General features: G+C 37.8%; 1 protein-coding gene across 3 annotated transcripts in view; it reads right to left on the bottom strand.

Moving 5' to 3' along the window:
- TBC1D14 (TBC1 domain family member 14) overlaps positions 1-15,199 on the bottom strand; it is a 79,048-nt gene that overhangs the window by 44,124 nt on the left and 19,725 nt on the right. For all 3 annotated transcript variants that reach the window (XR_007504882.1, XM_049793621.1, XM_049793613.1), the window contains exon 3: positions 11,743-11,863. Coding sequence is in view for 2 of the 3 variants with exons in the window: in XM_049793621.1 (XP_049649578.1) it covers positions 11,743-11,863 (121 nt within the window). In the remaining variant the exon portion in view is untranslated. The remainder of the gene's footprint in view (positions 1-11,742; positions 11,864-15,199) is intronic.

The raw sequence follows: 15,199 nt of genomic DNA, 5'->3' as shown, positions 1-15,199 counted from the left end.
AGTTCCCTGTATTTGAAGTAGAGACAAAACATACCTATGAACCATGTGGCTTAAGAATAGCTCTTCATGGTCAAATGCAGGATCTTTAATCAGACTGTAACAGCATACTGTTACAAGTGACTCCAATGTGAGTCACAGTAACAAAAAAAAACCCTACTACTTAGAACACTGAAAAGCATGTAACTTGATCTGCATATACAAACATATGCACAGCTTCCCTATATACTGATACTATCTGATACAGTGCAGTATCAAACAAGTGGAAACATCTACAAGAAAGGCTTCCGGCAGGGCAAGCTGCTTGAATGCTTGAGCAAGAGAATACAAGCTAAATGGGTCTTTTACTCTTTTTTTAATGAACATCTACCAGAATAAAATACTACCAACACCTGCTTTCAGCATATCCCTTAAATGTCACTTCCAGGGACTGAGAGTACACTAGATATGGACTTCATGTAAAAACATAATTTTACATAAACTGTCTGTGCACTCACTGATCTCTCCGCCTCAATTTTCTGTATAGCCTCAGCACCATAACCTTCCAAATAATCTCTCAGCAACTTTTTCTTCTGACATTTCACATTAGTGCTGATGTTGCAGAAGAAAACTCATCCTTCCTATCTAGTCTCAAATAACACGCTCTTCAATCTGGCTGAAGAGCATGTCAGAACTGTCCCCCTCGCTCTGAGCAAGACACAGAAATAAAAAGACTCTCTATGCCATGTCAGCTTCATGCTGATACCATTCTGAAATGGCCAAGGCACCAGGTTAACTCCAGGATATAGGAAAAGAGTCACAGGAACATGGCATTTTATCTTGCAAGTTCTCAAATCAGTTGCAAATACCACCACAAGTACTTGCAATCTTCAAGGCAGTGTAAAAGTCACCCAGGAATACCATCTACTTCGCAATGCACAACAACTCGTATTATTATGCTGTTCAGATACCCAGCACAGCATACTATCTTTGTTTGCAAACAGCTGTCAACGTAGGTAAATACATGCAGGCTTGTATAACTACATGACTTCAGTACATACGCCAAACTAGTGCGAGAAAAGGTACTTCACTTGATACTTTTAACCATATTTCACTTCCCCATCTTTTTTCAAATCCCTCTGCTAATTTCTATTCTGCTTCCTCATCAAGATTTGTGCATCCCTAAGGATCTCTGACTTTTTCAAGTTTGATACTTGTCTGCCCTTAGAAATGATAGAAAAGCAAGGCAATAAGTCTATTGCACTAAAGCCTCCTTGAGTGGTTTTCTAGATCCATGTTTGCTTTTGTGATCCCCAAAATTACCCTTGAAGCGGTTACTGGTGCCAATTTTTTATGTGTCTACTAAAAGCTTCTTTTGTACTCATAGTGTGCTTCATATTATGTCTCATCATCTGTTTGGACTGGTGGACTCTTGTGCATTCTGGTTTTAGTTTTACAAAAAACTGTATCAACATGTAAATTTTCCTGAATATAATTTTCTTTACAACTTAAGGTTCAGTCTTGAGGAGAAAAGAGTGTAGCTTTTTAAAGCTACACACAAATATGAATAAAATATATGAAAAAAGGCAACATACCCTCATAGTCTAGCTTAAAGCAATAACTATTTCCATACTTCAATATTAATGAAACTGTTACACTGAACTTTGTCATGCTAAAGAGACAAAAGAAAATTTTTATGTGGAAATTACTAACTGGCACAAAAAACGTGTAATAAAACCACATTGAAAAATGAGATCAAGTGTCCTCTGAGAGAAGGAGAATGACAACATAAAATTTGAAGAAATATTTTCCCAATCTTTCTTCTGAAAGACACTTATGGAAAAAGTACCAGTCTGGCTTTTTAAAATCCTTATATCCAGATCCTCAGGGTTTCCAGTAACACACATACAGTAACTCCTTTCATTTTGGAGAGCCAAAGAACATCAGCTTTGTCTGTTGTTGCTAGTGAGCATAGTAAGAGTTAGCTTTTCAAAACCTTCACACCCCACCCCCCCCCCACCCCATTCTTTAATTTTAGATGACGTTTGAGATGTATAAACTGGAAGACAGACAAAGAAAACCTCTGGGTCAGAGTTCTTGGGAGCTTACTTCTGTTTAACACAAAAATAACATACTGAAGTCTAGCAAAGCTTTCTCAATTTTACATTTTAGCAATGCAAGTTCTAGTCTCCTGTTAGGATAGGCAGTTCCACCACAATATTTAGAGGCTAACACACCTGCCTTTATGGATTTATCTCCAGCTTTGTTTCACAATAACGTTTTGCCAAGTATTTGTGCGATGCAACATTGAGAAGCACGTATCAGTATTTCCAGGCTCTCTACAGACTCCTGTTTTCGTTCAAAAACCCAAGGGGGGAAGGAAAAAAAAAATCCAAAAGACTCCTGTGTGTTGCTTATCAGCATGCACTGTGGAAGGTTACTACCCTGAAAAAACTTACTGGCTACACAAAGATGTAGGTGTTTAAGTATCTATCTATAAGCACTAGCAGACACGCAAATGCCAGATGCACATTAGATTCTTATTTAACAAATAAGAACAAACTTCCAGAGATGCATCAGGTCTTCTGAAAAGTTGTCTTCCCTGGCCTTGAAATTTTGGGGGTAGGAAGAGCTGTGTACTTCATCCTCAAAAGCCAGGCATTTTCCCATGAATTTGTGGCTTCCTGCATTTAAAAATAATCTTGTGCCATGTGAATTTATATTCCACCTAGCGCTAATCATCAGCTTGGGCTACAAAGTAACTGTTTCAATTAAGACTGACAAACTTCATGATCTCACTGGACAACTTTAGACTTACTGCATTTCCCCTAAAACATACCACTGGCATTGAAACAGACCCTTCAGTAGAGACTAGCAGCTACCATTTTAACTGCAATAACAACTAACAATTTTAAAACTGCCTGTTACACCTGTTCAGGACCCCTCCAGCTTCCACAGCTTTTGACCCAGACAATTTATATGGAGTTTTAGAGAGTGATGAAACTAAAATAAAGCTTTAACTTCTTAAAAATAAAGCTTTTTAACTGGAAAAGGAGGGAAAACCCCCTCACTTCCTTTCAAAAAATACTTTGTAGCTTGTCATAACTGTTAAAACTGATACTCAAATCTTATTATTTTCTATTAGCCTGATGTTTGTAACATACTCCATGCTTTCACATGTTCGTAACATAAGGGAAGAAGTTCCAATAACATCAAAAGCAGCACTTGGCAGCTAGACTCTGCTAGATTATAATAGCTGGGTGGGTCATATTACGTTCTTTTATTATTAAAATACTCAGGAACAATCCTTCTGCCATAGTATTAAATTACCCTTTCATTTACTGTGGATGGAAGCCATTACTCTTGCTTTATCTGTTTAAATACGATAGTAGATTTGTTTGAGGCAGGTAATTTTCAAGTCAGGACAAGGGCAACACACTCTTTGTAGAGTAATACAGCCTACTGCAATTGCTGAATCATCTATTTAGTACAGTTCTTGTTCAAAAAAAGATATTTTAAGACTTCAGTGACAAAACAGGTTTCCTTCCTTTACTTATTTTTATTTACTTTCACAAAAATTAGATGCCCTTTACATATGATTACAATAAAATATTTTTAATTGCATCAGAAGGAAAGACATGAAATAGCAGTGCATTAAGGCAACTTGCACACTTTGGGTTTTATTCTTAAGTGGGAAAATTAGTTACACCTTTATTTCTAGAGATTGCAACAAGAATAAGCATAGGTTAGTTTCAGACTAACCACAGTAACTATGCCTTCTTGCACTGCAACTCCACTTCTGTTTCTTTATTCTTAAAAAAAGGAACTCCGGGCACACCGTGACAGATCTAAATCCTGCCTTTTTGAAAGCTGACAAGTAGAAATGAACCCAGAGGAGGAGAACGCAGGAAGTGACTCATTTACACCCTCGGACTTCTACTGCAGAACAGAAACAATGCACTAGACAGTTTATAATCTAGAAAGCTTTAAAGTGTGAATGAAGTCTACATGTGAACACTGAGCCCGCCATTAACAGCTATAGCCATTAGTCACAATGATTTATCCAGTGACCTATCCAAAGACAACCTCAGTATGTGCAGAAGACAATGCTCTATCCAAAATAGTAGATCTAGCTCCTGCCAGAATCAGCAGCCAGCTTGAACTAACCACTTCCTCTTCAAAAGGCCCTGAATGGACCATCCGAATACAGTGTAAAGCATGGTTAAGACAAATGCTTAGAAAAGCTCAGTATTTTTAGAGAACTGCCACCCATCAGCAGAGGGCTGCAGATGCAGAAGCGGAACACATGGCAGCAGCTAGCCCCACTGCACAGCTTCCATCTGGAGTGCTCTTGCACATGGAGCTGCACAAGAACCTCCCCACGTCAGTGGTCAGTGGACTTTTCTCTGGTCATTTGTTTTTGGTTTTTTTTTTTGGTTTTTTTTTGGGGGGGGGGGGGGGGTGGGTGGGTGGGGGGCAGGGCATTTTGGGGGGTTGGGGTTTTTGTGTGGTTGTTTTATTTTTTCCCCCTCTCTGGATAAAACACTGCTTTCAACAAGAGCTCCTATATCTGCCTAAAGGATGAGTTGTAGTAATTTCTTTGAATATTTCTTGCTGGGTGCTGTTGCTATGCAACTCTTTCCCACCTAATAGGTTCAAGCCAAAAAAACAGACTTTGAGTAAAGTGATTTTATTAATTAACTAGGACTACAGCTTAAAAAAAAAAAAAAAAAAAAAGGAAAATCAAGTGAAGATTGACTCAAATAACTGACCCAAATAAACTTAAAAAGGTTTTTCCTAGAGTACTGCTAGAAGCTTAACTCTTCATCCCATAAAAAAGCATCACCTACGAGCCTAGCAATATATTTAGCTGTTTCAAGAGCTCATTTTCACTTTATCATATGCTGCAGAGTAAGCCTCTTAAGTACAATTCAGTTTAATTGACTGCAATGTTGATCCCACATATAGCCATGATCTAATTATTACAGAAAAACATAACTGTAAATCATGTTGATTTATTTCCTGGTAGTGCATCACTCCTAAAGGAAATCCTATTGTGTCTCCAGCTGAAGACAGCCCAGTTGGGAAATTTTATCAGTGGTACCAAAAAAGAATGAGACTTGTCCATCTCCCCCTCTCCTCTAAAGAAACAAATACAGGAACAATTGGAAAAAAAAAAATCAAAACAGTTTGGTAGGAGGGAGTGGGAACACATTGCTGGCAGCTTGTATGATAGAAGCAATATTGTATTAATGTGCCCACTCTCCTCTAAAGAAACAAATACAGGAACAATTGAGAAAAACCCCCTCAAAACAGTTTGGTAGGAGGGGGTGGGAACACACTGCTGGCAGCTTGTATGATAGAAGCAATATTGTATTTATGTGATCATCAAGGCCGAACAATCTGACTCAAATGACTTTGTTGTAGTGATAAGGGCAGAACAAGCAAGTTGTACTGAAAAGCCTGGCTATAAGCTCTTATGCTGCAACTCCACCTACTGCATGCCTGCAATCTGCTCCTGGGGCCTTGCACAGACAAACTTGTTATCCACAGCTGCACATAAACTCCTGTAGTTTTCCACTGCAACTGAGGTGGGCAGACTGTTTTCATCATTGGTGACTTCAGGGTAGGAATCCAACTCCCCACAATTCATTTATTTAAAACCGTATCCTTATGGGGAAGAAAAAAAGAAAAAAAAAGTCTCCCCTACTCCCCCATGAGAGCACACTATGGCTTCCAGAACAGGAATCCTTGTACATTTGGGAAGATGACAATCCCCAGGTTAAAAATCATAGCTACTCTTTATTATTAAGGAACTTCCATCAGAAATTCTAAATATTCTGATATGGAATGTCAGCAAATGAGATCACAGAATATTTAGACATTAATTTATGAGTAAACATTGTTAATGAAAGGCCTTAAGTGTTCCATGTGCTGAATTTTACTGGTGTTGAAACTCAAAGAAAATTAAGACATTCCATTGAACTCTTATTTGAATTCATACAGTTAAAAGTTAAATTGAACAGTCTTCATAGGGTCACAGCACATTTGGAAGGGGAAAAAAATTACACACTGATTAAAAAATGGATTTTCCTATTACAGAAAAAAGGTACTTACACTACAGAAAAAAAAATTTCATTTAAGACGCTCCTTCAGGGAAGATAGCTGTAATGCGTCTGTAGGATATAGCTAAAAATCTGACTTTCCTCTATACACATTAGTCTCTTAATACACAAGATCTTGACTGGCCATTTGCAAACAAGTTCTGTGAAGACTGATCACATGAGAAGACAACCAAATGATATGCTGAGAACAATGTTGCCTCTTCCTGAATTTTTAAAGGCATTTCTTTTTCAAGAGCATTCACTAACAAAACCACTGGGAGGAGGAAAAAAAAAGTTGCAAACATATGGTTGTTTAGATCTGCTGTTCTTGTCAAACTTGAGAAGAGTTCCTGAAAGAAACAGTGGCCACAAAGCCTAGCTCAGCTCTATAGTCTATTGGAAGGGAAGAGAATTTAACTTCGGTGGTTATTCTCAGTGAAGTACTGTCATCTGACTTTTAGTGCATTTTCACACATCAATTACAAAAGCAACTAGCATAACCAGTTCTGCTCGAGCAGGATTCCGGAAGATAATTGATACAAGAAATGATTCACGCAAGCCTCCATTGTAAATGCACTTCCAGCTTCTCAGATGAAATTACTTATTCTGACAGCTTTTAAGCTTTAAAACATTTAACTGGATAAAAACCATACAAAAACTCTTGGTGACCATGCAAAGCAGTCCAAGCTTACCATATGCCAACATTTATTCTTCATCAAAAGACTAATATTCATGTATATTGTCAGCATTAAAGGTAGGACAAACTGCAATTTAGCTGGATTGATTTTAATTCCCACATTGTTGAAACAGAATATGATACTATGTTGTATATACACTAGTTAAACAAGTGAGTGCTGTCAGAAGAGATTTTATAGGACTTGAGAAAAGGCTTATGTGCTCAAAAACCTGTCCATTCTTTTGGTCAGAGGGGAAAAAAATGCTACTTCTCACATATTGTGCCTGGCTCACTTGTATATGTACAGCCATCTTCAGTCATGCTATAACAACATTCAACTTGTGAATGGCAACTGAAGGTTGAGAGTCTGAAGTTTTCATCATTTATTTACTTATTTTACAAGTAGAAAGCGGGAAGGAAATAAGAACTGGTACATCCAAGATCAATTTTTAACCACTTCACAGTTCAATTACTTTTTTTTCCTCTTCTGTACTTTACATAAGCATGTATCTTAAAATTGCATTCTTTATTGCAAATTTCTTTCAATCCCAGACAAGATTATTATGGGGAAAGTATCAGAACAATGTACAATAAAAATGTATTTTAAAGATTGTTCCCTTTATAAAAGTTTAAAAAATATGCACACAAACACATCATCCTTATCTTTCAGAAGACTATTTAAGTTTGCAGTCAACTTTGTTCATCTCATTCTGGAAGAAAAAATTTTCATCCATATAATAAAGGTATCAGAAGATGGAACCATGAACATACCAACGAACTCCCTACAGAAGTCTACAGCCAAATTAGTGGGATAGTCACAGGGCTCTAATTAGTTACCTGGCACAAAGGATTTCTTTGATATCTGTCCAGAAGCAAAAGAAGCTGGCCTGAAAAAGGATTGCTTGGTGGCTCAGTCATAGCAAGCAAGTACAATCAAATGGATTTTCCTAGGTATGTGAAATTTGAGGATTGATACAAACAGAAATAACCATAGCTACTACTACAGTAAGGCTATTTTGTGGCATCTTAGATAATCCAAAGAACTTCGATTTTTTCCTTTTTTCAAGATGGGAAACCATAATCAAGTAAAAATCACAATGAAGAATTTATCACCTTTCCTCTAAGTTGCCTTTCAGAATTAACTTAGACCAAGATTTTGCTAATAGAAACACTCAAGAGCCTCTGTAGTTAGGCAGATTGAGTCTCCTACAATCTATCGGCTAATGAGTATTTCACCACATAGACAATAACATGACTGTAAGCACACAATTTGCAGGAAGACCTGGACTCCATGGTATGAATAATTTGGGTTTTTTTTTCCTTAAAAAGAAACAGTAAGTCAAGCCTGAGCAGCCAGAGAATGGAAAGCCTCTTGCTCAAAAAATAACCCCTGTTTCAAGTACCAGCACCAACAGAGGCAGGAACTGGAACAGGAGGGAAAGCATCAAGCTCAAAAGGATGGCACAGTCTACATCTCCACCCTTTCCCAGACTTGAGGCATCTCAAGTAACAGACTCTCAGAAGCCTGCCAGTTTTCTGACACTGGTAAAAAGGCATGAAACCCTTTAATGGTGTGCTGAGTATTTCTTCAGTACAAATCCAGATGAATACCCAAAAGGGCAGACTGATGAAAAGTGAGTTACAAGGGCACACCAACGCACAATTCTTTTGTACATCATGTCAGCAGCACGAAACATTAGAAAGAATTCTGTCAAAGCACTGAGTCCTATAAATGAAGTCAGATAATCCTGCACATAAAGAAGACAGAAGGAATAAAGTGTACTATGGGATGGCAAGGAAGCAATACTCATAACAACTGTGCCCAGCAGAATATGAGCAATGTCTAACTCTTTCTCACCAAGTCTGCACAAGCCCAGTTGTGTAATATAATCAGAAATTCATGGTATGGAGTGACAGGTGACTTGCTGCTACAAATCACTATGTTAGCTCAAGAGATCAGACAGAGGGGTTGAAAACCCTGCTGATTTCCCATGATGTCCGAAAAACTGACTCTCTCTCCTCTCCCTCCAGTTTGGTTTTCTTGAAGTGTATAGAAAGTTACACAAAATGCCACGTTAAAAGAATACTTAGATTTTTAATTAGTCCCTTCTGTCTAGGTGGCATTTTACACTTGAAATGTGAGCTCTATACACTTCACTCAATACACAGAGCTGACAGTGTTCAATTAACAATTATGATGTTGCCATCATTGTTCAGGGCCTCGCAGCTTCCTGCACAGTCCTCAAGAAATCTTTTACATGATGACAAGTTCATGTAAAGAGTGTTCCACAATGTTTTCCACATCTCTTTGTGTAAGTCAGTGTGGTAGTCAAGTCGTGAAACACTGGTGATCAAGATATGAAGTCTCAAGCTCAAAAACAGTCACCAACTTTGCATCTCCAAACAATTGGCTTCTCAGGGCACCTAGAGTTTATAGTGGATTTCACATAATGCAAGTGTAACTCCCATTGCACTGAGCTTTAAGGAAGGCCCCAGCACTTCTGGAAAGAAAAATAAATTAAAAATAATAATCAAGCCTAATTTCAATTAAAGCATACATAAAGAGCTGACAATTAACAGCCACCCATAAAAGAAATAGTTTAGGCACCTTATTTAATGCCCCACAGGAGAAAGTGCAGACACTGAAATAATTTACTAGGACACTAACCATTTACCTTGATCACAGCCATCTTCCGCAACCCCCACGTTTCATCGCATAACTCCAAATTCTTCAATACATGAGATAAGGATCTTTCCAGCACCTACTCTTCTGGCCATGGAAATAAAATACATACCTCAAGGTAGAAAGAGAGTCACAGCATTTATCCCTCTGGCCTAGTACCCTTTTTTCCAGAAAGAAGAAAGCACTGGTGTTGGCCAGCAGGCATCACCCCAATAGCCACATACTGTCACCTCCTCCACTTAAACATATGCAACTTCCTTAGGCACACATCAAAGGGCTAAAAGCATGCCTCTAAATGAGAAAAAAACCTGCAACACAAGTGCTACTTCATCATTGTCAAAGCAACCTGTGAGGGATAACCTAAATTGGGATGTGCTTTGGGGTGCTGGTGAGGCTTGATTAGTTATTTACAGGGTTACTCATGTCTCAAAATCTACGTGTCAAAAATAACTTCAGGAAAGTGCCAAACAAATTAGAAAGGATTAGTTATTGTCATCCAAGAGGCACTGGAGACAATTGTTTCAGACTTGCAATCTTTCCAGAAACTCACTAATGGTTGGAAGCCATACCACATAATTCTTTAATAGCTACTTTTTTTCTAACAAATTTAATACAACCATTCAAAGCTGTACTGTTCCAGGAACACTGACTACTCACAATGTAAGGTAGTTTGGATCTAAAGGAAAAATATTCACAGTACCAGCAGCAAAATGTTAATAAAGTATTTACCCACTTTTCAAAGAACAGATGACTACAATATAATACACTGCTAAGTGTCAGAGTACTGCAATTATTAAGCCTCTTCAATTATGTCATCAAAAATCTTTGGTGAACACTTCAGAACTGTTAATTGTATCAAGACTAGCTGTAGATAAAGCCTGAATGGTTGATCATAGTGACAACTTCAAAAAGTTACTTGAACTTCACTTAAATTAACAGCCTAGCTACAGCTAAGAACAGTCACATGACACAACTGGGTTTCCAGAGCACTTTACCCTAAATTAAGCAGCACAGTCCTTCAAATCAGCATTCTCATTTCACATACAGCAGCTGATTTTGAAGTTCTTGCTGTGTGGTCTCTCTCCATGCAAACCTTCCTATTCCCACAGGATGCTTGCTTCTCTCCAAAAGAGCAGCTCATAAATTACTGACCATGTAGTTGGATTTCACAAGATCTTTCCCCATTGGGAAGGCAGGTTATTTGATTCACTAGCAATGTGCTTGGGTTCATCTGTAGTAGAACCAGTCCTCTGAAAAGTTATGTTTTCAACAACGTTATAATGCTATAGCTTGAGAAGTGATATGCAAAGAAAGAGAAAAGGTGTTTTCACTATGGTTTTTTACTCTCTTATGAAACACTAAGGAAGGCCTGAAAAGGTTTTTGTATAACCTCTTCACCCACCCCCCACCCCCAGCCCCCAGAAACAGCTGCTAAAGTTTGACAAATCATGGATCTAACTACTGGCAAATATAAGCAACAGACACACACATAAAAACCAGCATCAAAACTACTTAAGCAGCAATGAAGACAGGAAAAACCTAAATTCTTTGGTGTGTCTGGTACTTTTAAAGTTTTAGTCTATTCAGGGAACCACTTCAATAAACAATTTCAATACACACTCCCTCTTGCACTGTACTGTACAAGGAAAAACAAATTATTCCATTCACTTATCCTGAACTGTATTATATTGTGCCAACATTTCAAGTCAAGAAATGAATTTTCATCAAGGCTCACACATGAAAATTTCAACTCCAAACAGCAAATACTTCAGAAAACAAGGAATAGCTGAAACTAGCATTCCAACACAACTTTCTGGCACTCCACCACATTCACTCTATTTTGAATTTACATGTTTTTAATTACTATTTAAGCATAAGCCAAGGCCCAGCAGAACACAATTTCCCTTCAAACAGCATCTTATAGATGAGTCCATGACACAAATACCACAAACCAGTGAAAGCCAGACCAAGATAAAGGAATTTGAAAGATTTGCAAAATACCTACTAAGCTTGACTATAAAAAACAAATACACTTTCACATACTTTGAATCTTCACATGAAATGCTTTATACCAAACTGGTATGTGTTTTCATGGAGTACTCAATGTAATGACCATGTAGAACACATTCTTTTGAACAGCACTGTTATAATGGAAGTAAAATTTCAATGAAGAACCTTCTTTGATACTGTCCAAGAAATTGTGCGCAACTCAAACAAACAGGCTTCACAGGCATTCATACAGATCATAAACTTAACTGGCTTCTACATTCACCACTAATCCTAACACAGAATTAAACAAATACCTTTTGCGTTTTCTTTGGATCTTTCTGTGAGTTCTCTCTGAGGGGTACTTTTCCAAACAACTTCCATCCCACATCATTTTGTTTTTCAAATCTTGCACTTTGCTTTCTGATAAACAAATTCCTACAAAAAAAAGTTTAAGAAAAAGGGTTGATCAATTATAATAAACAGAAGGATAGACAATTTGCTAACCTTATGTATCCCAATCACATAGTCCGATTCCTCTTGTGGTTGTGCTGGTAGGCACCGTTTCCCATCCTCAAGAGGTACATCATGCAGTATTATCACCATACTAGGCAACAGACTTGGTTAAGTAAGAATTTTTAGTAGATAAAAAAAGTTCATTTGTAACTTTCTAAAAGTGGCCTTCTTTTTTACCCTCCCTCTAGATCATTCAGCCTCACTCTTTTACAGCAAGACTATAACACTAAGCCTCTTTTTGTATAAACATTCTCCACCCGCCTGTTACAACACCCTACTACCAAAAATCACAGAAGTTGTAGACATAGCAGCCTTCTACTGTATTTGATCTGCTTTCATAAAAGATTATTTTTCCTGAATAACCTTAAAAGCAGCTATCAAAACACATTAATTCTGAAGTCTCTCTGAAACATCTCAAATTAACCCGCTTAAACACCATAGTAACAGTCATAAAGCTAGACATAAAGCCACTGAAAACTACATTACTTTTATTGATGTTACTAGTTTTTAATCATAAAGCCATATGCCAGATCTGCATCTTCTCACCACAACTATGTTTATCCAAAACTGGACATACGGTACAGACCCGTCTTCATGCTTTTGGTAAAAGTCAGCTTCTCCAAGAACAGAACAGATGTTCTACACCCACGGCATGTCTGGATTATTGAAGTAACAGATTTTCTTTTGTCCTACTGTCTAGTTCAGTGAGTATTCAGATACCTCCAGGTTAGCTCAATTATTTACACACCTTGCGGTAGGTTTTTCTGGGAACTTGACTATAGGCTTTCGATCCCTCATTTAAAAGGAAAAAAATTTCACTGAGACAAAAGCATTTTTACTCCTTCAATCAGCAGGCAGCTATAGCACCTTCATACTGTGGATGCTTTCAGAATGGCATTACTGTTTTTCCGTACAGTTACTACTTCAATGCCCAGTGGGTTGACCCACCAAGTACAGACTGTTTCTTATTCGTAAAGTGTGGCAGTTTGGGAAATAAAACTATATTGAGCTTCACATTCTAAAAGGGCTGAATACACATCTGCAGTAGGAACAATCTGGACACTAAAGAGTTGTTTTTCCCGGCCACTTTGGATCAGCTAACATGAACAATATCATAAATACATCAACAGAGATAGTACTGTTTGGAATACAAGAGAAATATTTAATAAGAGAAAAACAGTTGAGGCACACATGTCAGAGTGCACTTGAATGTATTATAAGGTTAATAGGGAGTACTGCCATCCTTAAATATGCATATATTTACACAAATGATCACATGCTTCTATATCACAAGGGTACAGTTACCTTGAAACACAAACCAGAAACTTTATCATATTAAAAGATAAGAACAAAGTGTTTAGGTACAGAAATCACATAAGTCAATAACAACTGATGTCAAAGCTAAGCAGTAACTGTACTTCCACAAACCCTTTCAGCTTTCCCCTACCCCACCTCATACAAAATAGTATAAAGATGTACAGGAAACAATTGTAGGGAAAGCACTAAAGAAGAATAGCATGGAAAACGTAGAAATGTACTGCCATGTTTTCCATCTTTGCACTTTTTTCAAAGCATTAGATTATAATTCTACAGGTAAACTACTTGATCAAAACCAAAGATTTGCTTTGTCTCTGTAACTAGCATACTCCATTTCAGTGTTATGAAGCTCTCCTGTAGCTCATCGTTACAGCTGTAATGCTACTTAGAGATTTATAAGCTAACTAGAGCATTAGTCAACAAGTTCGACTACACTGCTACCACTACAACTGCTAGTGCTGGGAAAAAGAGACCATCAAAACCAACTTCCAATAAAGACATCTCAGAAAAGAATTTGCTTTCTTTTCACCAGCAATTCCTTCACTTTAGCAATATAAAGAATGCATTCTGTTTGAGCATTTAGTACCCTGAAGGGCTTCTGCATGTAATTATCCTCTTACCCCTGCCCAAGTTTGTAACATGTATGTAAAACAGCCTGAGATGATGGATTTATAGGATCATTTGAGATAGCTACCAGGGAAATAAAATGCAAACAGAGACAGACATGAGGGGTTTTTTTTAATTTTTATACATATGTTTAGTTAATTTAAAATGGAGAAATACCAAGCAAGTTCTGAAATATATCTAAGAATACAAAGGAAAACATGACAGGAATAACATCATCAAAACCACTGCAGGTAAATAGGATACACAATGCAAGACAGGCTGGCTGTTCTTGCAGGTGGTTTTCTTTCAGACTGTTACTACTTCAGAAGCAAGCAAACTAATTTCCAGACTACATACTGTCTTCAGAGAAAACAAGAACTTCGAGCCTCACGGACACCTGAGAGAGCCCCATAAGGAGGCACACCTGCATGACAGTTCTGTGCACATTCAAATCCTCTTTTGCAAGTAAAAGGCTTTCACCACAGTTCATTAGCACTGCACTAACAGGCAATTTTCTCTCCCTGTCTATCCACATTAGAAGTTGCTAGCACAGGTATACACACAAGCAACAATCTTCTCTGAGGAATTTTAAGAGCAGCACAACATCTTTATCCTCAGAGCAAAAATAAAGATGAATTGGAATAATAAACTATAATAGCTCCCTGCTGCAAGTGCCTGTGTAAGATGGACTAAACCTGAAAAGTCAATCTCACATATTTGCCTTCAATTCAATTCCACAATCCTAACTATCTGTCTTGCCTTTAGAGGGAGCTTCATAATAAGTAATCTGTTTTCCAGCTTATCTAGCAGATGGCACAGGGCTTGCTCAACTCACTCTCCTCTGTGTGTGATTTCCACTGTACACTCTAGGGCACCAGGCTTCTCTTCCTCCCTTTGTACTATTTCCAGTTCACTTTTTTTTTATAATTTAAAATTTATATTGAACTGAAAGCATCAGGCACCGTCAATATACAATTCCCGTTCTGTACAAAGCAACTTACTGTCCTTTTCCTCTTTCTCCCCGCTCTCTGTCTGTGCCTAAGTCCTGGTGTTTTGCTGGTGTCCACACTTTTTATCCACTCCAAAAAGTCTCAAAACTCCCAAAAGGCATAACCTTATCAGAAGCCACAAATTGGCACAATCAGATGTAGAACTGCAGACTACAACTTATTCTTGCTTTGACTGAGGACACACAGTATTGTTAAACCCTGATTTGCCTCAGACTGGAACAAGCCAAAGGTAAACCACGTGACAGTTGGGCTGGCATGGAAGAAGCAGAAGAGGTGCTTCTCCCTCTGCACCTAATTTTAGAAAACTTAAGGAAAAAAATACTAT

Source organism: Accipiter gentilis, chromosome 3 (genome assembly GCF_929443795.1).
Source record: "Accipiter gentilis chromosome 3, bAccGen1.1, whole genome shotgun sequence".
Classification (NCBI taxonomy): domain Eukaryota; kingdom Metazoa; phylum Chordata; class Aves; order Accipitriformes; family Accipitridae; genus Astur; species Astur gentilis.
The sequence above is the reverse complement of the archived record's forward strand: the minus strand, read 5'-3'. Positions and strand labels throughout refer to the sequence as shown.